The sequence below is a fragment of the Phalacrocorax aristotelis genome, chromosome 21 (assembly GCF_949628215.1).
Source record: "Phalacrocorax aristotelis chromosome 21, bGulAri2.1, whole genome shotgun sequence".
NCBI lineage: Eukaryota > Metazoa > Chordata > Aves > Suliformes > Phalacrocoracidae > Phalacrocorax > Phalacrocorax aristotelis.
Window position 1 is genome coordinate 1374546 of NC_134296.1, and position 22133 is coordinate 1396678.

The window sequence follows — 22133 nt, forward strand, 5'->3', positions numbered from 1 at the left end:
CTGCTAGTGAATGAAGCTAACTTATGCCTGCGTATCCTTTAGGATGTGCTTTCTCTCAAGCCCAAACTACTGGGTGAGATCTGGGGAGTGCTGCGTGCGTGTTCAGGAGACCAGGCTGTGTTTTTAAAAGCCAGTGAGAACTGGGATTGTACAGCCTGCGACCCTTATACGTGTCTGAGTAAATGCTCTTCACTGAAAGTAGGTGCTTTACAAGTGAAAATGGATCTGAGCAGCTCGAGTGGAGGGTGTTGCCCATAGCTGGGACAGCAGGCCGTGGCCCTTGCAGTGGCAGAAGCTGCGGGAGAATCCCCCTGGCAGGGGCAGAGCCCTGGCCAGCTGAGGCTCCGCGGCTGCCGAAGGATGGAGCCAGCAGCATCATCCATTGCTGGTCCCCTTCTGCGCTGGGATGGCTGTTAAATTCAGATCTTGCCTTAATCCAAGTTACATTGTGATTGAAAATCCAGGTTTGAAAGCTGTTGGTTACAGATCTGAAGAGGGCACAGACTGTGCCTGAAGACTTGAGATGGGAGAGCCCAGAAACGGCCGTCTGCACCGCTCACCAGTTGGATGTCCTGTGGGAATGTGCTGTGGGGTCAGACCAAAGGTCCACGGTACTGCTCTTGAGCGGAGATGGCAGCAGCTCTTGGGGCCGGGGGCCCTCGGCCGCTGACAGCAGCCTCTGGTCCCAGGAGTGATGGGCACCCTGCTTCAAGGTCTAGGTCAGTGCCTTGGAGGTGAATCAGTGATCTCTGATGCGCTGCAAGTGCACGGACCCCAACGCGCCATGCATCGCCAGCTGTTTGCACAGTGCTGCTGGTGCGTTGCTTATTCTCACCTGGTGCTGCCAGAGCCTCTGTATCTGTTCCTTGCGTGCAGTCGCCTCCATGGAGTTCTAGGAAACTGTGTATAAACCCCGCTAGCTATCTTGTGTTGATGTTCAAACACTACATATAGTTTCCATCCTCTACCTTTTGGCTCCCAAGGAGCAGCTGGCTCTGACACTTGAGAATCATCTCCAGTTTACCTAAGCTTTTATTTCTCTCCAAGTTCAGAGCTGGCACAGAAACGTTGGGATCTAGAGAGGTGGCTCCCATTGCAAGCTCATCTTTGGCTGTGGTTCTCAGGTGGGAAGGATTTGTTGTGTGTGTTCTCCTTTGCTAGTCTGCAATACATAACAGAGCCCAATTTTGTCTCAAATGAGAAATATTCCGCCAAGCTTACGTTACTGAAGGTGTAAGGTGTGTTACTGCACTGGGGGCCTCTTCTTAGCAAGGAGGAATTAAATGTTTTTGGGAAAATCACCTACGTTCAAACTGACCAAGCAAGGACCGTGTCACCACAAACTAGGTTATATGGTGATTGGAGTTACCAGTTACTGTTAGCCTTTTAGCAGGGTCAGAGAGGGCTTAGTTCCTCTTCAGGAGGAAGCTTTGTGGATGACCCACTGACTGCTGGGCTGAGAAATGGTGGTGCATATCAGTTTGGCAAAGATTCTGCCATCCAAGATTCTTTTGAGTGTGTTTTTAATGTAGTCATAAAACCTTGAGACTAAAAGGGACCTCCTGAGTCACCGAGTCTGCTCCCTCCCTCTCAGAGGCAGCAATCACGTAACACCTTTGCAAAAACAAGATCATAGATCTGGGAACAAAGAATGTAGGTCACGCTCACAGGGTGGGCATCCTGGGAAGCAGTGAATTGCTATAGTTAACTGAATGAATATGTGTTTCTCTGGCAAGAATTGCTAAGGTATTCTTTTGGATCTTACTATGAGATGCTGTCTAGCAAAATAATGAAAGTGACATCTTTTTTTTGTGTCTGACATTGGAGAGATCGCAACTAAAAAGCTGCTTCCAGTTTTCAAAAGATGTTGAAAAATAGGAGAGGTTTCAGAAGAAAGCCTGAGGAAAATCTTTATTTGTGGGGCTGGGAAGCTGGTCCTGTAAAGAGAAGAAAAAAAGATGTTTGTTTATTGAAAAATATCTTGAAACATTGCTTCCAGGGAGCATTCATGAGTAGCTTCTTGGACGGTAAACAAACAAGATATTTGGTTAAAAATGAGATGGGGATAAGGGAAAAAGAAAAGCTGAAGCTAACTAACTTGTAGAACAGCTTACCATGACAGTGGTAATTTCTTGTTCGCTTGAATTCAAGGAGAGGGGGTGGTGGCTAAATTTTAATTAGAGAGTGAGTTTGGATGAGGTGCAGGGCTTACCAGCTGAAATTATATGAAGCCTGCCATTGCTGCAACAACGAATCTGGAAGGAGGAACGTAGAAATAGTACGGAAATAGTTCTCCTGACTATTTGTCAGGAGTAATGCAAACTATTTGTAGTTTGCATTACTACTTGAAATGTTAATGTGATTCTGAGAGCATGCCTTCTGCACAGCTAGATTTGTCTATAAAGTTTATAGAAAAGTTTGAAATTCTGATGACAGTCTGGTTTTTTGCATGGATTTGTATTCAGGTTTACGCTGCTAGGTCTGGTTTACAAATGCATGCTCTCATAGGCAAATGATTTTGCATGTCTCTTGCAGGCTTCTAACAACCATGTGTGGGCAGTAGAAAGCAACAAAGTCAGATGAAGCACCTGGGCAGTGTAAAAACTCCTGATTTTTTTAGGAAATTCAGGTTTTCTTTTTGCGTATCCTTAATCTTAGTGTTTAGCATGGTTGTTGAAAGAAACTTAAATTTATCTTTTGGAACTTTCTTTTTAAAAAGGAGGGGGGGAAATTCAGACCAGTTGCTTTTGAGGACTTTGCAAGTGCACGCTGGATGGAAATGGCTAGCCTCACAGATTTCCCAGACACAAATTTAAGGGAAGTGGGCCCACAGAGTTGGTTTGTGTGTGCTCTTTTCTTCCACAGCAGACCTCATCATGCGGATCAGCAGATTTGCAGAATTAGCCTTGCCACGAAAAAGCTCCCTCTCGTGGTGCTGCAGCATTTCCTAGGTGCATAAAGGCATTTCTTTCGAAACATACATGTCTCTTAATACTCCCTTTAATGAACATTGCATTTATCTTAGTAAGTTGTGCTTCAAAATGTATGCAAGCTTCTTGTTGAGTAAATAATATTGAAGAAGGGTCAAAACCATCTTGTTTAGGAGTTGAGGAACTTGCCGTACACTGGAATATAAGACGATAAATTTTATTCTCATTGGTTATATGGACTTTTAGTAGTTCAGATGCTCCAGAGTGAACTGTTTGTGACTTTGAAATGAATTGATGACAGTCAGGATGGCCTGTTTAGTACATCTGCTGTAATTTGTCCAAATGGTGAATGGCTCCGTGTCTGTAACTGTGACTAATGTCATATGAAACATTTTGTGATAAATGGGATGTGCAGTAGTGTGTTTCTAAAGTCAGAAGTCTTTTTATCATGATCTAGTATGACCTATTACGTAGCATGCATTTCCCTCAGCTCTACCTGCTTAAAAATATTGAAAGCCAGTGTAAATCCCTGGTATCTCTCATTAAGCCAATTTACCATATCTCAACAGAAGTTCTTGCAATGACTTTCTCCTTGTTAAACACTTTTAAGGCTGTTAATTTTTTGTTTCTAGTTGATGGACCCATCTGCCTGATAGGCTGAAAGTCCTGTATCAAATAGATCAAGTTTCTAAAGCTTCTCTTTGTAAAACAGCTGATGTACTGTCAAAGTGCTCTGGTGTGTGTATTGCTCATTCGGTATCATTAAACTTAAACTGCAGAAAATACCTGTTTTAGAAGCCTGTGTTGTCAGGAGTCTTGTTATTTTTTCTGATGAACTAGATAAGTAGTGATTTGCTAGAGCAGGTGTCTTTCGGCTGAAAAGGAAAGTATTTCCCAAAACGTATGCCAGTCAGTAATAAGGAAGAGATATATGGAGCTAATCAGCTCTGTCCTTGGGACCCTTGTATCTCTATTTTTTTAAGACTGAGCATGAGCTGGAACCTGTAGGAACAGGTAGGAATCCGGTTCCTCCTGTTGTGCCCCAGTGGCACGCAGGCTTTCCTCTGGGCTCCTCCCCAGAGCAGCAGACTGTGCCAGGGGACATGTGGCCCAACCTGAAGTCTCCTGCGCTGTTCTTTCCCTTCTTCGGCTTTACTGACGGTCTGCCAGTAATTTATCTGCAAGCGATAGCCCTGAAGCACAGCATCAGGCTCAGAAACAGTGTTAGAGGTAGTGTTATTGCCTGTGTGAGCTGAATTCTTGCTCCCATTCTTTTTATTCCTCTTTCTTGTCCTCTGCAGATCTACAGGACCCTGTTCTAGGGTAATGCATGGCTTGGAGACAGCCTTGTCTTATTGCTTAGCTAAGCAGTTAGTCAGCACATGCCTCTTTGTTTTCGTTTACCCTCTCAGCCTAAGCAGATTGCTTAGGGTCTTACAGCTCTCCCTTCGGCAATTTAATTTGGTCCCCAGAATGTCCCATGGGTGTTCTGTGTGTCATTGCAACTGTGTGTCCTCTCCTGGTTTGGTTGCCGTTCTTCTGTCCTCACATACAGAGCAAACTCCAGACTTGTGCCTAATGATGTGACCAGTCGGTTCTGCTTGAAAGTGAGATTTGCTGTGTGAAGTACCACACTTCAAGTCTTGCCCTAAATGTTCCCGGTCATGTTTCTCATCTTACAGCTTGGGAGCCATCAGATACCAGGACGCTACAGAAGAATGTCAGATGTTTTCTTTGTCAGACTTGGAATTTTCATTGCAGTTGGTGCTCTGGCAAACAAAAATGTAGCGTAATTTTATCTAGTTGTTCAAGAACACCATGTCATTGGACACCAGTCTTAGTCTTGCGGTTAAAAGAACAAAAATGAACTAGCAATCTACGCATGTCCCGCTGGTTGAGGATTGACCATCCTCTTGATCGTTTGCCATCCTGACCCCCCTGTTGTCGTCTAATTTCCAGTTCAAATTTTAATTTCAACCTGGCCTTGCCAAGTTTTGATGTCCTGAAAATGCCTTGTAGGATCAGAAAACTCCTATTACTAATTTAGAGGTCTGGATTAGTCAGTTTAGTAAAACATAGACAGGCATCTCCCTTTGCTCTTCAGGCTTTCCACGCTCTCGCTGACTCTTGTATCCCTCCTCTCCAGTTGTGAAAATACCAGGTTCTGCCGTGGGCTTGCTCCAGGGACAGGGTGGGGTTGTCACAATACAGAATTGAGCCTGGAGGTTTGTGTGTCAGCTAACTGCTGTGCAAATCCTGTATGGTTGTTTTTGACACTAGTTAGTTTAGCATGTGTGCTAAAATAACAAATACTCTGCTCGTGATGCTGATCTTATTAAAGTTTCCCTAATCTACGGGCATTAAGGAAACATTGTTCTTTTCCCTGGTAGAAAGCTCTTGTCTTACTCCACTACCAGTAGCTCTGGTGCACATTATCTTCATTCTGTAATTAGTGATAATAAGATAGTTTTGTATGTACTAAATTAATGTCAAGTTTGAATCAAATCTAATTTGGTTTATTGAAGCTGTGTATTGCCAAACCGACCGCATGTGATAGATGCCAGATATTGAAAAGATAAAATTGCTTTATGGTTGTATTTATAAATAACACTACCAGTTTGCAGGTATTTTGACAAAGTAGTAATAGTCTTTTTTTAATTGGTCATATTCCAGCTGTTCCTGAATGTTTGCGGACAAGGAATTAAGAAAAGAAGCTTTTTTCCCTGTTTTTTAGTGCAGCTGCTGTTTGATTTGGAGACCAGCATTTATGAATGCTAACTGATGTGTTTGTCCTTCAGGAGCGTTTAAAGTCTCTGCTATCAAGTGTTAGCCATCCCGGTGGAGGCAGGCGTTACGGTTTGGATCACGGTTTACAAAACTTCGCTTTGTTCTGTTTTGCGTGCTCACGTACCGAATGCACTAATAGCAGCGATGCCCTATCTCAGCGTTGTAACTGAGTTTCTCTCCCGTTTGAAGCGCTGCGTGGGTTTGACTTGCGTGGCGGCAGCTTGCAGGGAGTTCTCCTCCTGCTCTCTGGCAGACACAGCCCTTGGCTGTTGTGGTTCTCATTTGGGAATGGGCTTGGGCAGGGGACGGTTGTGGTGAAACCAGGGTGATAGCCTGAGCCATGCCCTGACGCGCCCCGCGTCGGCAGGGAGAAGATGGACTGACTCTGCGTGCAACTCAGGGCTCGTCTTTGAGGACAGGTCCTTAGTCTCCAAATGTCATTTATTTCACAGTTTCAATATCTGTCTCTTTTAAAAAGGCACAATGAAATATTTAAAGGGTGAACAATGAGATTGGCAGGAGTTAACTCAGGTTATTTAATTTTTCCCTGCTTTCTAGGCTTGTTCAACAAGAAGTAATTTGGAAACAAAAGTAGAGGCATAGTGGGGTGCGATGGCTGGCAGGTTGGGATGCAGCCCTCGCCTGCGGGGAGGTGCTGTGCAGCCACCGTGCTGCGACCCTGCCGTGTGCCAGAGGGACATGTGCTGTGCTGCTTGGGCTGAGGAGGGCTTGGAAGCCACGGAGACCTCTTCTGTGCTTCGGGCTTACCTGGCTTTTGATGGCATATAGGGAAGCTTCCTTCATTTTCCTGGTCTTTTGATGAAACTCTTCTGTTTTTTCCAGGACTGGCAGCCTCCATTTGCATGTGATGTCGACAAGCTTCACTTTACACCGAGGATCCAGAGGCTCAATGAATTAGAGGTACACTGTAAAGCTGAACATTGCTTCTGCTCCAAAACATTGAAATATTTTTTTGAGAGGTGATGTTTTCCAGTGGATTGACCTTGAGCTGTGTTTGACTTGAGCTGACAGCACTCAGGACCTCTGAACGTTAGTTTTTAATTAGCACAGAAATTCATCTGTCTCAGAACCTAGTTAAAAACATACCAAGCATAAAAAGTAAAGTTAATGCTCATTAAAGGAACATAATTCAGGCGTTTTTCCACACAGAGGTGCTTGTAAGTGGTTAAACTCAAATTCTAAAGTGCCGTAGATGAAACATTTACAGAGTGCTTTAAAAATAACAAGCCGTTTGGAAGGAACAATTAGAAAATCTGGATTCAGTTGGTGCAAAATTTGCTGTTTGCAAGCACTTTCATTCACTGCTTTCATGAACTCAGACTAGAAGGGGGGAGTGGCAAGGAGTCCTGGTTAGCTCGCTCCTGGTACAAATCGGAATGACGGCGACTCTTTGCCTGCCTGATTTTTCCCATGGTGCTGGCTTTCTAAAGTCCTGATGGGGTTGTGCCAGGGTAAGGCCTCGAATGCTAAAAAAAAAAAAGAGAGATTTGTGTGGGTGCAAGCTGGGTCAGAGCTCTTGCTGTAGTTTTGGGGGCAAGCTAGTCTGAATAGATGTGGCCATTTTTTTACCTTAAGAATAGAAAACTGTGGTAACGATGAAATGCTTCAAAATTAGTCTAAGCCACTACTCTTTAACACAGTAACAGTCCAATTATCTTACTGGGTGAATTGCTGTGCAAACAGACTCGTTGGCTTTCCCTGCCCTGACCAGTTTATATCCATAGAAATGAAATAAATGCAGCTGGGAGTGAAAAGGGCTAACAAACCCCCGCCTTTTTTGGTGTGGTTTTTTGGGGGTGGGTTTGTTTGTTTGCTTGGGGTTTTTTTTGTAATAAACAAAAAACATTGGTTTATTTTTGATTTATTATAAATAATAACTATTACATATATTAGAGTAATAAATGTAATAAATCCTAGCAACACAGTTCAGGTTGTTTTTAAGCGGTAATAATTCATAACTCATTGCTTGTCTGTTCTCAGAAAGTACTTTTCTAAATGCAGTAGAAGTTAACAAAATTGACTTGAGGAAAGACTGGAGTTTTCTGTATGGTTTTTTTTTCCCACATATGAGAGTGAAAAATGCAAAATTATACTTGCTGAGGCTGCAACATTATAAACACTGGGATACAAGAGCTCAATCTGCATTTAGGATGCAGTTGGTTGGGTTTTTTTCTCTTTCAGGCCCAAACTCGTGTAAAGCTGAATTTTCTGGACCAGATTGCAAAGTTTTGGGAGCTTCAAGGATGCACCCTGAAAATTCCACATGTGGAGAGGAAGATCTTGGATTTATTTCAGCTTAACAGAGTAAGACTGTTACAAGGGAGGAACTTTTCCTGAAAAGATGATGTGTTATCTCAGTTTCTGGGATGCTATCACAGTTGTTCAAGGGACATTACGGGGTATATCTAAGCTGGGAAAAGTATTACTTTGTTTAAACTAACATAGCTAATGTGGGCAGAATAGTATAAAACACAATGCTGTGGGAGTTCCCATGTGAGCTAGGAGATCAAATAAAATTTCCAGCTCTTCTTTAAAGTTGAATTTGGATGCAAACTGGTTGAGAATAAACCTAGGCTTAGCTGAAGGAAGCTTCTGAACAATGACAGCAGTGAGAAGAACATTCTTCCATGAGAAATAAGGGAGAAAAAAAATCCAAGTACTCTTAGGATGAAGTTTGTTAAACTTCTGGAGAAATGTATGTATTCTGATAGCAGGGGATGGGATTCACTGACCCCAAGGATGTGTTCCCTCTGTTTCTTTATGTTTAGGTTAGTTTTTATTTGGTTGATTTTGAGCCTATTTCATAGTACTTCTTCCAGTGAGAAGAACTGTTTGTTCTGTGCTAGAAAGTCATGTTGGAATACAAACTAGCGGTGTGACAAACCACAGCCAGACAGATTCTCAAAAGTAGGCTGAATTACTGTTTGGTCATTTAATAAAGGTGCTGACTTGATCGTAAAGTAGTTCAACAAGTTTACTCTTTCTGAATAGGTTCTATGTTATGTGTTCCAGTTACAGCTTTAAAACAACTCTCATGTTTTGGCTTAGGTTCTTTTGGTTGTTGGGGTTTGGTTTTTTTTTTCTTGTTTTGGTTTTGTTTGTTCTTTAAACCTATGTTTTTCTGGTTTAAAATAGCAATTGTGGTGTTGTCTTCTAAACTAGCAGTGCTTTCCTTAAATGCTGATAATTTTAGTGTTAAATATATGACCATTTTGGTTTCACTTTTTAGCTAGTTGCAGAAGAAGGAGGATTTGATGTAGTTTGCAAGGAGAGAAAATGGACCAAAATAGCCACTAGGATGGGATTTGCTCCTGGCAAAGCCGTGGGTTCGCACATCCGTGCACATTACGAGCGCATTCTCTATCCTTACAACTTATTCCAGTCTGGAGCGAGCCTATTGGTAAGCTATATTGAAGCTAACTGAAGCCCAATTAATTTAGCAGCGAGCCTGTTGTGTTTTACTTACTGATGGAATGTTTCCAAAGACTGCATTTTATGCTTTATGGCGTGCAGGTGACAAGACGCGATCTGTGGCGTTGATGCAAGCAATTCAGAAAGCCGTAGGCAAACTTCTGATCAAAAGTAAAGTTTTTAGAATTACCTTTTAAGGTAACCTCTTACCAACTGCTTTGAATGCTCCCTCTGTGTGTGTTCTCTCTACAGTTTACAGAAGCATCATGATAACGGACATGCAGGGTTCTATCATGATTTCTTTAATGCTGTTTTGTCAAATGCAAAATACTGCTTTATTCACAAATCATTGTAGGTCCATCTCTCTGATACAAGAAGAGAGCTGTGGGTCTGTATCACTTGTACGTAGAGTGACTGAAGGAGTATATCAAACCGTTGCAGTGATTTTCACTAAGGGTGTCCAAGAATGCTTCGTGGTTAACATGGTGTAGTTAACTTTGGCTTCTTTCAAGCTTAAATCTTCATCCTTCCTGCTTAGATTTGGCCATTACAACAAAATTCAGGGTTGGTTGAGAGTGGAAGCAACGGAATCTGTGATGAAGAATAGAGCTTTTCTTATAGAGCAGTAGTCATTTCTTTGGAAAACCAAAATAGGTTGCAGTTGCCAACACTTACCATGATGATCTTTTGAGGAGAGGAGTGTTGGCCTTTTTTAAGCAATAAAAGCCTGAATCCTCTTACAATCATGTCCTAACCTACAGAGGTCAACACTAGCCTTCTACATAAAGCTACCAAAATGAGGAAGGGATTTGACATAAGTCAAGAAAGGTTGGAACTGAAGGCTTCCTGCTTAGCTGGGGATGATCACTTTTCAGCGAAGAACAGCTACATTCTGCAGACCCTTCAGAAAAAGTAATTTAACTTGCGTAGGCTTAGGTGTTGTACAAACGGAGGGTAAGAACAAAATATAGTTGAAGATAAAGATCTTGTGCTAGGGAAACTAGCAAAAATATTTTGCCTTGCCTCAAACACATTCATGTTACGTAATGGAAAACAACACCATTTTCTGAAGGCATTTAATTGAAAACATATTTTTATTAGCTCTGAAAACTGAGGATTCTCATTTTTCTTGAAGCTGGTGTGTTCTGTGACACCTTGCTTCGCTTTCACATTTGAGGTTGCAATTGCACAGGGAAAGATCTAATTAGAAGCCGTAAAACAGTTAGCATGGTACCACGCTCCCCAAGCGAGTGTCTGTCATGCAGTTGATGTTTCCATTCATGGTTTTCTCAGTAGTGGGCCCTTTTAGAAGAGAAAAGCCTTCTTAAATGAGGTCACACTTCTTTTTAAACGTAACTCTCCAAACTCTGTCTTACAATGGGCACCTGACATTTGTTCCAAACTGATGTGTTTAGTGGATGTCGCTCCGAGAAAGCTATGTAGGTATGGTTAACTTAATTTTTTTAACTCCCTCCCCCCTCAAGCTGTTAAAATATTCCCCTCCCATATGTGGCAGAGATGTGTATTTTCAAGGAACTGAGAGAATCCACAAAAACATGTTGGGTTTAGCTCACTTCTCACTCTAAGATTTGACTTTTTTTTTCTTCCTGACAATGTTGTTCTCCAGCTGAGTTTGTTTTGCAATGTATTTTTTGAGGTAGAATCTCAGATGAGATTCTTTTTGGCTTTCTTCTGTGTGTTCTCAGTAAGTGGTACTTTCCCACATGCTCCTTGCATAGGTGTCCGTTTCATTGTGTGTCTCAGTGCTTTACCGGGAATCTAAGCATCTGTGATTTTTTTTTTTCTGGAGAAGATGTAGCTACTTGATTTGACAGCTGTCAGTTTGAGATGTGTGGTTCCTTCTTGCAGTATTTCAGCAAGCCTTTTGACAGAAACTCTTCATGCAGCCAGGACAGTTGTCCATAAAAGATTAGTGCTGCACTCACTGAATTTTTTTGAAATTTTTAAAAATTGATACTACTTGCAATATTCATTGACTTTTTCTGCGAAAGCCGACAATACGGAATGTGGTAGTTTCCTCTGATGACTGTGCCATAACTTGAATGTCATCCAGCTCTGTGTATAGCATTAATTGTTTATGTATGTGTGGTTTAAATACACGTTAAACTGGCTCCAGGAGTTATTTTGACAAAAATCCCAGCTGGACATACTCTGTATACACACTAAAATAGTGACACTGTCTGGAGCTGTTCAGAGTCCAAGAGATTGCTGTCTTTTATTAGAGCTCTTCTTCGGTCAAATAGCAAAAATTTCTTAAACAAGCCAGTTTCTAATACTCCAGCTCTCACAGGGGTGTGTGTATTTCATTCTTATCCCGAAACATTGGACTAGACAGGCCTTGGGTGTTTGTCTCCAGAGTAGCCACAGTCAACCCGTTGGGGTACCAGTCCTCGCTATCTGTGCTTCGCTTATATTCTTAGCCCCAGTAACCATGAGTATGGTACTACAAAACCACACTGTATGCCCAGAGGGATCCATGTCCCCCTACGTGGAGTCCAGAGTCTTCGGTCAGTGCATCTTTGGTGAGGCATTGCCCAGATATTTGCATGATTTAAAATGCAGCTACTATCTCGGAGGGCTAGAGATAGTCTTGTGGGGTTCTGTTTTTCAGTGAATACTACTGGTTCAGGAATTCTGGGTCTGGAATCTTTTTCAAACTAAGGTGTTAATGTCCTAGTGGGATTCATATGTCAAAAAATTTATATGTGATGCCTCTAACAAAGATGTTTCTGTGTGATAGTTCTCTAGCACCCTGTATTGTTACTGGAGAAAAATAAGCACCTCTGGAGTGTGATGGTCCTTATCCTCACGTGGGTGCATAGCAGGGGTAGACCAGTTCTATTCAGTAAGTACAGGGAGCCTGGGTGATTAGCTTATGTGTAAATTACTACTTCATAAACACCTAAACCTGGAGGAGATGAGTTGTATCTCTATTTTTTCCCATCTTTTGACATCCTGGAGGCCTCATGAACATTCCTGCTGTGCCCTTCGACAGCCGGCGAAGGAGCTGCTACTTAATGGTTTCAGCTGATGGGCTTTTAACTTAGTCTCTGCCACCATTTGGAGTTCAAGGATTACATGTGCAGCCATCTTCTCAGAATGTGGGATCACGATCACAATCTAGAGCACAGTAGGTAGGATGACCTTAGGGTAAACTGTTGATAAAGCTTAACCTTACCAAAAAGGCTCTGCTAGTTGGGAGAGGAAAGGACTGAAATAGCAGCTAGTGTCCTTGGTTCAAGACCTATGCTGGCAGTTGATGAGCTCAGGCTAGGAGGAAAATATGTTCAGAGGAATTCCCATCCTTGAGACAGGACTTACACTTCTGGTTCTTCTTCTAGGTACAACTGAAAATGTTAATTAACAGCCATTTCATACTAGTGCTTTGCCTTCAGGTTACTGAGGCACTGGGAAATGTTTCTGCTTAAATAGCTGGTGGAACCTCAATATTTGAAAAAAAGCCCAGAAGGGATTTCCTAATGAACAGGGCTTTTTCCTGCTATTTTTTCATTTCTTTCTTTCCAGTTTTCATTGCCCTTTTGTTTAGGAAAAGCTGTTTGCCTTCTAGAGACTTGCTTTCACAGGTCATGTGTCCTTTGTTACTAGAAGCAGTAGAAACTTTTTGTAGTGAAAGATTTGGATATCACACAAGAACATGATGCTCAACTTTGAGCATCAGCCAGGACTTACTGCCCCGTGCATAAGCTGCAAAGTTAGGTGGTTTTGTGTGTGTATTTAATGTGGAAATTTAGTCAGACATTGGCTTTCAAAGAATAAGTCTAGAGCTTACAAGGTCTGAGGTCGAAAACAGTCCTAAATAAAATAGAAAATGTGGAGGTTTCTTTGAGCAGTGTTGTGGGCTGTCTGTGGGCGACAGGTAATGATATCCTGCTACCCTTGACAGATATTTCTCTTTAGTTAAATAGACATTTCTTTCAGCATGGACTTTTCTTCTAAAATACCACTTTTTCCTCCTTCAGCCCTTGCTTCTGACTATCATTTTTTTTCTGAAAGTCTGATTTCTGTGCTGTCCACAGAGCATCGGTCCTTATGCCGCTGCAGTGGTTCTCTTGCAGTCCCTGTCCTGTTTCTCTGTTGCTGAGAAAATGCTTGTGATGGGAACAGATGTTGGTTGGGGAGCTGGGGAAATGTGGATCTGGCAATTAGTGTGAAATACTTCCTGACAGCATAAGACTTTTTTCTTTCTTCAAGATACGTTGTTTACTCATGAAGAACTTATGTTTTGTCTGCTGTTACTGAATGTTGTGTGCCTTGATAAACTCGGAATTATCATTAATTGTTATTTTTCTTGACAACTGTATGCACAGTTTTCAGCAATTAAATGTGTTCATTTGGTGACTTGAAAGAACTAACACTGTTATTGTATCTTCTTCCTTTCTGCCCTTTATTCATGCAGCAGCATTGTCCTCTCCAAAATACATAAGGAATGTAACTTCTGCAATGTTCTGCAGACAAAACAGTATATTGTTTAAGGCAGGGGCATATGATAGGCTGTAATTTACTTTTATATTGCTTTCTATGTTAGCATTACAGTAATGCAACCTGAGGACACTATAGCAGTTCCCAGTATGCTGTTGATGTGCTCTCCAAAAGTACCATCTACTAGAAGAATTGGTATTGGTATTCACATAGAGGAATGTTTGGTGCTCATAAAATTTAAAGGATGACTTCAGCTTTATTTAAGATCCTTTATTATGATTATTGCATTCAGTAAAAGGGCAGGAAAAAGTGACTTTGACTTGTTCAAATAGGTAATGTTACAATTGTCATAAATACTTAACTGTTTTTATTAGCACAGTAATTGTTAAAGCCCTGTCTACATTCTTTCACATTAGTCAGGAAACTGTTCTACACAAAGTCTGTATTAAAGTGGAAGCAGAAATGAAGTAATCAAACTGTGTGTGTCTAGTGCTTGCAGAAACCAGATCTCACCAGTGACACAAAGGACAAGGAATATAAGCCCCACGATATTCCACAGAGACAGTCTGTGCAGCCATCTGAAACCTGTCCACCTGCTCGTCGAGCAAAACGCCTGAGAGCAGAGGTGAGAGAATCTGTCTTTATATGGGTGACCGAGCTTGAAATCGTAATGAAGTGATAGTTTGCCTAGCAACACGGCACAAGAGGTTTTAGTTAAGTTGCAGGACAGATTTTATTTCAATCAGATCACTAAATGTATATGCATAGTAAGCAGCTGTTTAACTTTCTTTGCTGTTGTTAAACATACCTACATATTTATAACTGCATAAATTATAAATAGGATAGTAAGGGTTGTGTAATACTTCAAAAAGTGCGTTACGCTGGTTGGGAGTTCTGAGAGGCTCTCTCACTGAAGCTGTTCCACTTTTACAGTAGTTACGAGTGTGTATGCTATAATAATGTTTTTAGCAGAATCATTTATAATATGGGCCTTGAAGATTAAAAGACAGATGACAAATTCTAGAAATGAAGCTTGTCTTCTGCAGCTTTGATCTCTGTCGTTTCCTCAGAGGACAGCCAGTGAACAGTAGTTATTCTTTAAATGAGTTGGGAGATTTCTGTAAATCATGAGCTGAAGCATATGTTAGAGCAGAGGAGGGGTTTCTTATATTATTAGCACTGTTGTATTTAATTTTTTACTCTGAATTCTGTCAATTTGCTATACTTTCACAGGATTAATCTTGTGCTTAAGAAATAGTATTTATTTGGATAAGCATAAAATTTATTGATTATATCTGCGTAGAGTTTTCCTGTGACGATATATTTTAGGAAATCACTATGTCTCCTTTGCTGGAAAACCATTCTACTGTGACTTCAGTCCTTCCAGACTGATGTTCCTGCCTTCAGAGAGTTGACTCTTTTGTTTGAGCAGAGGAAAAGTAGGAGAGGGTTATTCCCCAGAGGCGGTCTTACTGGCGGTGACATTGTGAGTTAGGAAGGTCACAATTAACCCTTTTTGTTTATAATCCAGGTTTCTATCTAAGTTTGTTTCAGACTCTGTAACTCCCGTTGTTCTACTCTTGGTCTTCATGGCTACCAAGTAGTACAGCTGAGTTGTTGCAAAGTCTGCCTATGGTTATTCTTAGTTAATAAGTTACAGTTAAAGTTTTCTAAAGCTTTTCCACTGAAATACTTGGTTACAGGTAGGTTTATAATTCTGAGAAAACCTTGGTAGTTTGATCTGAATCTTTCCATTTGAAGTATCTGCCTGCGGCTGAAAGATGCTAGTTCTCACGTATCCTCTAAAGATTAACAGCAGGGCAAGTATATACTCAAATTTTCTTTCTCTGACAGTGGTGCCAGGCAGCACTGGGTAACCAAAAGCACATGTTTTTGTCATTTCTCTGAAAGGCACGTACTTAGCCAAAAAGGAAGGCCACCCTGTCAGCTCTTTCCCCAGCGCTACTGATGTCATGCACCTAATTTTTGTGGAAAGAAAATACTTGATTAAGAATAGAATTGAAGCCTACAGAGCTAAGGCTGAATTAAGCAGCATGGACTGACTCGCTTAGGAAGGAACTGCAGTGCATTAACAATAATTTCCAAAAGTTAAGATTAGTTAATGTATTGATGTTCCATTTCAGTACAAAGTCAGCTAAGTTGATTAAATCCATTTTACTCTTCACTGAAGCTACACACAGTTGATTTTTGCACTGACCTAGTTGCAAAGTAGTAATGTTTGGTTAATGTGTCTCGACTTTTTGCTCTAATGAGAATTGCAGGGATTTGTCAGCATCTTAAATTGAAAAACCTAGGTTTATTCTCATGTTTCCAATTTGACTGCTTTTCAAAGGCTAACCATCTACTATAAACCTTTAAAACTAGTGAACTACAGGAAAATACCATAAATTAGTGTTACTAGCAAAAAATACAGCCTGTGGGATAAGTGTTAGTTCACAGTTGTAAGATGCATAGATTTTACCTTGCCCCTTCCTCCCAGGTTAGTAAACAATTAGGAGAAAATGTCATTGCCCTTTTCCTTTGTTATAGGCTGGTTTTGAAATACAAAGTATTTAGACGCTTGATGTAGAAAAGACAAGTGTAAAAGACTAGAACAATGCTGTGGAAGTGAGATGAATCGATCTGGTAAAAGGCTCAGGCTGAAAAAGAGCTACACTTGTGAAGCTAAATATAGGCTTAAGCACAGAATATGGACATAACTCATAGAAGTTAAAGATGCGGAAGACGGGGCATCTGTTAGTGTGTCACTTAAGGATCCATGCAGACTGATCCTGATTCAGTATTACTAAATATAATGACCAGCATTTTTTTTGCATATCTTAAGCAGTGGGACCTCTGCCTGGTCTCATGGAGACAGCAACTGGGACAAAGAACACCAAAAGTGAAGGGGAAATAATGTCAAAACCACCTCTGTAAAATCCAAAACCAGCCTACAAAAAACCCCAAAGAGAACAGCAGCAAACCCTGCCCCTTGCAGTACCTGACAATGCATTCAGGCTGGAAGTCACGCTTTTAGAGCTCGGCCAGCGAGTCACATTTCTGGGGTTCAGGGAGATGTGACTGACCTGTGTGAGCAGCAGGAGAGTGGTTGCAGGACCTCATTTCCTTAAGAAATTAGGCTTAAAAAATACAATGTTGGAGAAACTCATCTTTTTTTCAAGGGGTTTCAGAACTGTTCTCCCACAGTCTCAAAACTTGAGGGAAGAAACATAAGAATTAAATAGAAAAACATGATTCTGTGTTGAAAGCTCCACAATACACCAGCTGAGTTCCCTGTGTAGAACACCGGAGCATGCTCTGCTTCTCAAAAGTAAAAGAAGATGTATGAAACCCTGAAGTTCCTTGTTCCTTTGCTTCTTATCAAGTTCCACTGAAATCAAACCAAAACCATGGTATCGTTATTGGCATAGGCTTTTTGTAGGATTTTCTTTCAAATCTCTCCAGGTTGTTCCCTGTGTTGCTTCTCTCTTGGCTCTTTTTCAAATAACTGAATACAAGTATTTCAGAGATTCAGGTTGCCTTTTTAGATTTATTCATTTGTAAGTATAAGATGGTTCTTTGAGTTTAAATGAAGTCCTCAAAGTCTAGCTGACTTCCATCCGTCTGGATTTTTCCTAGAACAAGTCAGGTTACAAGTTTTAAGACCTCCATTATAGCGCAACAAAGTCTTTGTGTCTCACATCAGCTTGTTCTCAGAACCTTTGCAGTCCTCTCCTGGCATTCATCAGAGTGAATTAAGAATTGTATGCAGAGATATTTTTTTTGAATTTGGACATCAAAATTGTGTGTTCTCTTCCCAGTTCTCAGCTCTTGAGAGTATTGAAACGTGTATTTTAAAATCTTGCAGGGTCTGCACCAAAGTTGCTCAACTGTAGCGACTTGCAGAGAATTATTTAGACCTTAATAGTCACCCTGTCATCAGGACTCTGAGTTTGGACACAGCCAGCTTTCTCCCTCCTCCAGGGCCAAGGCGGCTCTGAGGGCAGGAGGAGTGGAGCGCAGGTGGATCTCTTTGGGCGCGCAGCCTTTCCCGCAGCCTGCGTGCAGCGGCCAGCCGGGTATTCCAAAACCGTCGGTCCATACTTGGGCAAGCAGCCCTCAGTTCGGATGGCAGCAAACGTTCTCCCAAATGCAAGTGTAAAACCAAAGTGTTCCATCTAAGGACATGAATGACTTTTTTTCTTCCTTTTCTTTTCTTTTTTCTTAAGGCAACCAATATTAAAACTGAATCTGACCCTCCAGAAGCCAGAACTCATAATCTGAGGCGTAGAATGGGGTGTACACCTCCGAAGTGTGAAAACGGTGAGTGGCAAGTGGGGAGTGGGACAAAATGCGAACGCGATTTCTGTTACTTTGTACAAACTCATTTTAAGACCAGAGTTAAATTCAGCAGTTGGAACAATTCAGAGTATTAAAAAACAAACAAAAAGACCCAACAAAAACAACAACAAACTTCTGTTAATTTCACTTTTAAATTGGAATTTCAATAAAGGTTCTTTTTATGGATGTGAAACCTTTTGTTTTGGAAGCGGTTGGGTCTTCTCGAAGATATTTTCAGCTGAAAAATAATTTCTACTTTTGAAACTTCAGTGTCTCTTATGGAGCAATCAGAAAGGAGATTTGAGCCACATTTCTATTTTGTATTTCAAATAGCTAGCATCAGCCCGCTAGCTTTAGAGAAAACTCTTTTTAAAAACTTACCAGGTTTCAAACACTTTCAGGAAAGAATTTGAATTTGAAATCAGGAAATGAAGCTCATGAAGGCAAAAGATAGTATGTTGTGAACTTGATGAAGTTCCCGTAATATGATTTTTAAATTGCTTCTATCAATAGTTCTGAGTCTGTTATCTGTCCTTAAAAAAATCATAATTTCAGGCTGAGAAGAAATGTTTAATGCCATCAAACAGAGGATAAGCTTGTTGACAAATCATTTACAACTTAACAAATCAATACTTAATAATCGCAATTAACTAGGTAGTCCCTCAGTCTCCTTTATTCATTCAAACACACACCCCCCACCACCTCCCCACCACCCCCAAAGGATTTGCCTAGGTTGTGGTCTCCTTTAATTTGAGTTTTTTTTCTTTAAGGTGTGTCTCTAGGCATTAAGCTTCCCCCCCACCCCCACCCCCCGAGTAGGAGGGAAAAAGCTCTAGATGTAAATTTCTGCTAGATATAGACATTCTTCTCTTTAATTTCTTTGTTAGCTCTTGGACTCCAAGAAATGCTTCCGATTGTCTCATGTAAAGGTCTCTAGCTCACCTGTAGCCTTAGCTAAGAACTTAGTGCCTGCTTGCCTTCAGCACCAGAGCCCTGGGATCCTCCGCGCTCTGTTGTGTGGATTTGGATGTGCAGGTTTCGTTTTGGGTTTTTTTTATAATGTCAGGAATGAAGGCTTGAGTAGAGACATGCCCAAATTAGGTAGGAGTGCAAGAATGTAGAGGAACTGCTACTTTGTCAGGCCACTTCTGCGTGCTCATCTTTGGTGATACGTTCTCACGAATGCTACCGCTACGAGAAACAGAAATGTGAAGGTCATCGTAGGAAACTGTAGGGTTGTTTCGTGTCTCTGTGTGACATGCTGCTGTAAAACTGGAGTGATTCAACCACATTTATTAACACCACATGGAAACAAAATCTTAAGCTTATGAAGGTATTCATAATTTAAATTAATTTAAATGGGATTTACCATACCGACTCAGTGTGGGCTGTGATAGTCATTGCTAGCTCGTGATGGCATGCTTGGCTCTTCTGACAGTACCGCTTCTGTAGGCATTGCAGGTGTCCAAGTCTTGCTGGAAGTGAACTGAAACAAGTAATTCAACAAATAACTTGGAGCGACGCAATCTAACAAGTAATAACAAATAAAATAAGTAGTAACACTAAGTATTAAAACATTTTGTAATACGCTCTTATTTTTTCTGTTGCACCAGAAAAGGAAATGCATAGCACAGTGAAGCTTCCCGAGAAGAGAGAACACGCCGGGGAGCTGGAGAAAGACAAATCCAGAGTCCGATCTAAAAAACCCACTAATGCTGTGAGTGCGCCCTGCCTTCCTGCTGCTTCGTGTTGGTGGCAGGTGTTTCTGGGTCTCTCTTGAGCATGTAGTGAGATCTCCTGTCTCTTGTATCACACTAAGGATTCTATTCTTCATGTAACCCTGTGGCTGAAACAAAACAGTGTTTGCCTGCTGGGATATACACACTCATAAAGCTTCATGCTGTTACAAAGCTGAAAATAACAGGATAGTTAAGTGTCCCTATCTATAACTAAGGTAACTTGTTTTCTGTCTCCAAGGTAGAGTCTCAAAATAAGCATTTTGAAAGAAGAGTCCAAATAGAAGTGGTTCTTCTGTGACCTGATCTCTCTCCCCATTGCTCTTTAACCTTAAGGGAGCTTAATGTGAGCTTTGGCACCCGACTCCCCAGCAGACCTGCCACTTACTCCACGATTTCAACACTAACTGGAAGCTCTGTTGTTCAAATGCTTCTTAAAAACCGACCTTGTCCCTCCACACACCACCACCTCCCCTCCAGAAAAAACCCAAACTGAAAGCAAGGGTAGTTTGTCTTGCTTTTGAGAAGATGATACGGAGATATCCATGCTGCTTCTTGGGTCCTTCCTAAAACCACCTTTATTTAATCCACACCTCTAGCTACCTACCTGAGAATTGAATGTGCAATTACTAGAAGCCTGGCGCCCCCACCCCTAAACAGAAAAAGCTTGTGGGAGGAGTGGGAGATGCTGCTGCCTTTTTCTTTTTTTTTAACAACCTACGGCAACAGAGTCCACTTGTCCTCACAGCTCTAGTCTGTATTTGAGAAGAGCCTTCCAGTCTGTTGCTGATGAAGGTGTGGTGTAGGACAGGCAGCAGACAACCCTTCCCATGCTTGGAGACGTGCCTTTTCCTTGGGGCTCGGTAGCTGCTGAGTGGGACCTCTATCAGACTTCAGCTGCCCCCTGCCCAAGAGCACGTAGCTCTGCTGGGAAGCTGGAGCCTTTCCACGTTAAAACTAAGTCGTTGGCCAGTATCTCCGGGGAAAAAGGGTAACAGTCACATCCAGCGAAACCCCCTCCTCTCTTCTGAGGCTGCAAACAGCTGGTCGAGGAGGAGGATAAAACATCTGTGCATGCTGCATGTGAGAGCAACAAGAAAAAGGATCTGTGAGCCACCGATGGGTGTTACGTTACACCTGCCGAATCCACAGTGCTGCTGACTTAAACTGTCCTGGCCACTGAACCACGTCTTCTGTCACTTGGGGGAAAAAAAACAAATGGAAGGTCTTGCAACTCTTGTGGCCCTTCCTTAAAGTACAGAGGGGGGTTATTTAAACATAAATATTTTGTGTTTGCTTGTCTCATTTCCATTTCAGAGATAAAGTAAAAATAGGCTTTGGTAAATGTCACAGGTGACTGAGTTACTAAACTGCTCTTCCTGTGAGTTACCCGAAGCGCTGAAATGCCCACTTTGGCAATTTCTTGTTACAGGTGGATTTGTATGTGTGTCTCTTATGTGGCAGTGGTAACGATGAGGACCGACTCCTGTTGTGCGACGGCTGTGATGACAGTTACCACACTTTCTGTTTAATTCCACCCCTTCATGATGTTCCCAAGGGGGACTGGAGGTGTCCCCAGTGTTTGGCTCAGGTAATTTGACAAACTTACATTTAGGCTGAAAGTTACTTTTTATTTTGTGGTTGTGTTTTGGTTTGGTGTTTTTTGGTTGGTTGGGGTTTTTTGTTTTTGTTGTTTGTTTTTTTTTTTAACTTGATCCTAGGGATTGAAAATAAAACTTAGTATTACTTAAGGTTGTACAAGCAAGGTGATAGAGGGTCAAGCTAAAAAGACAACTGGACATTCTTCAAACTGCAAAGCTATCACTTAGTATTTTGGAGCCAAAATTGATCTGCCTTAGCATCACTAAAATTGTAAAGAATACATTGAATTTTAATTGGCACCTTTCCTCTGTATCTACAATGGGAGTCTCACTAGGTGCCTCAGTGTGGAGACTATGCATCTCTGGGTTTTGCTTAGCTCTACTAGAAGGAGAAAATAGGTGTGCTACTTCATTAATGTTTATGCAGATTTATCAATAAATATCGTGGTTTAGTGAATTAAGGAGAGCAGCTTCTTCTGACTCTGCGACTTGGGGCAGTCATTTCACTTCGGTCAGGTGCCCTGCCTTCTTCCCCATCGGATGCTGTAGTAGTAGTCCATTTGTGTAAAATCTGAGCACAGATTGTCTTACAAGTTACAGAAATAATTGTCATTTCAATTGCAGGAGTGTAATAAGCCTCAAGAAGCATTTGGTTTTGAACAAGCAGCAAGAGACTATACTCTTCGCACGTTTGGAGAAATGGCAGATGCGTTCAAGTCAGACTATTTTAACATGCCAGTACATGTATGTTCGTGTATTTATCCTGACGCCATAATGTAGATTTCATTTTTTGTTAAAATATAGTTTTAGTTAAAATATGTAGCTGGGAGGGGGGGCGGGGGGGA

At 41.5% G+C, this 22133-nt stretch overlaps 1 protein-coding gene across 1 annotated transcript in view; it reads left to right on the forward strand.

Moving 5' to 3' along the window:
- Positions 1-22133, forward strand: part of KDM5B (lysine demethylase 5B) — a 57241-nt gene that overhangs the window by 6258 nt on the left and 28850 nt on the right. The window contains exons 2-9 of the mRNA XM_075115988.1: positions 6561-6638; positions 7920-8042; positions 8968-9138; positions 14101-14235; positions 17840-17933; positions 19565-19668; positions 21120-21278; positions 21913-22032. Of these exons, the coding sequence (XP_074972089.1) occupies positions 6561-6638; positions 7920-8042; positions 8968-9138; positions 14101-14235; positions 17840-17933; positions 19565-19668; positions 21120-21278; positions 21913-22032 (984 nt within the window). The remainder of the gene's footprint in view (positions 1-6560; positions 6639-7919; positions 8043-8967; positions 9139-14100; positions 14236-17839; positions 17934-19564; positions 19669-21119; positions 21279-21912; positions 22033-22133) is intronic.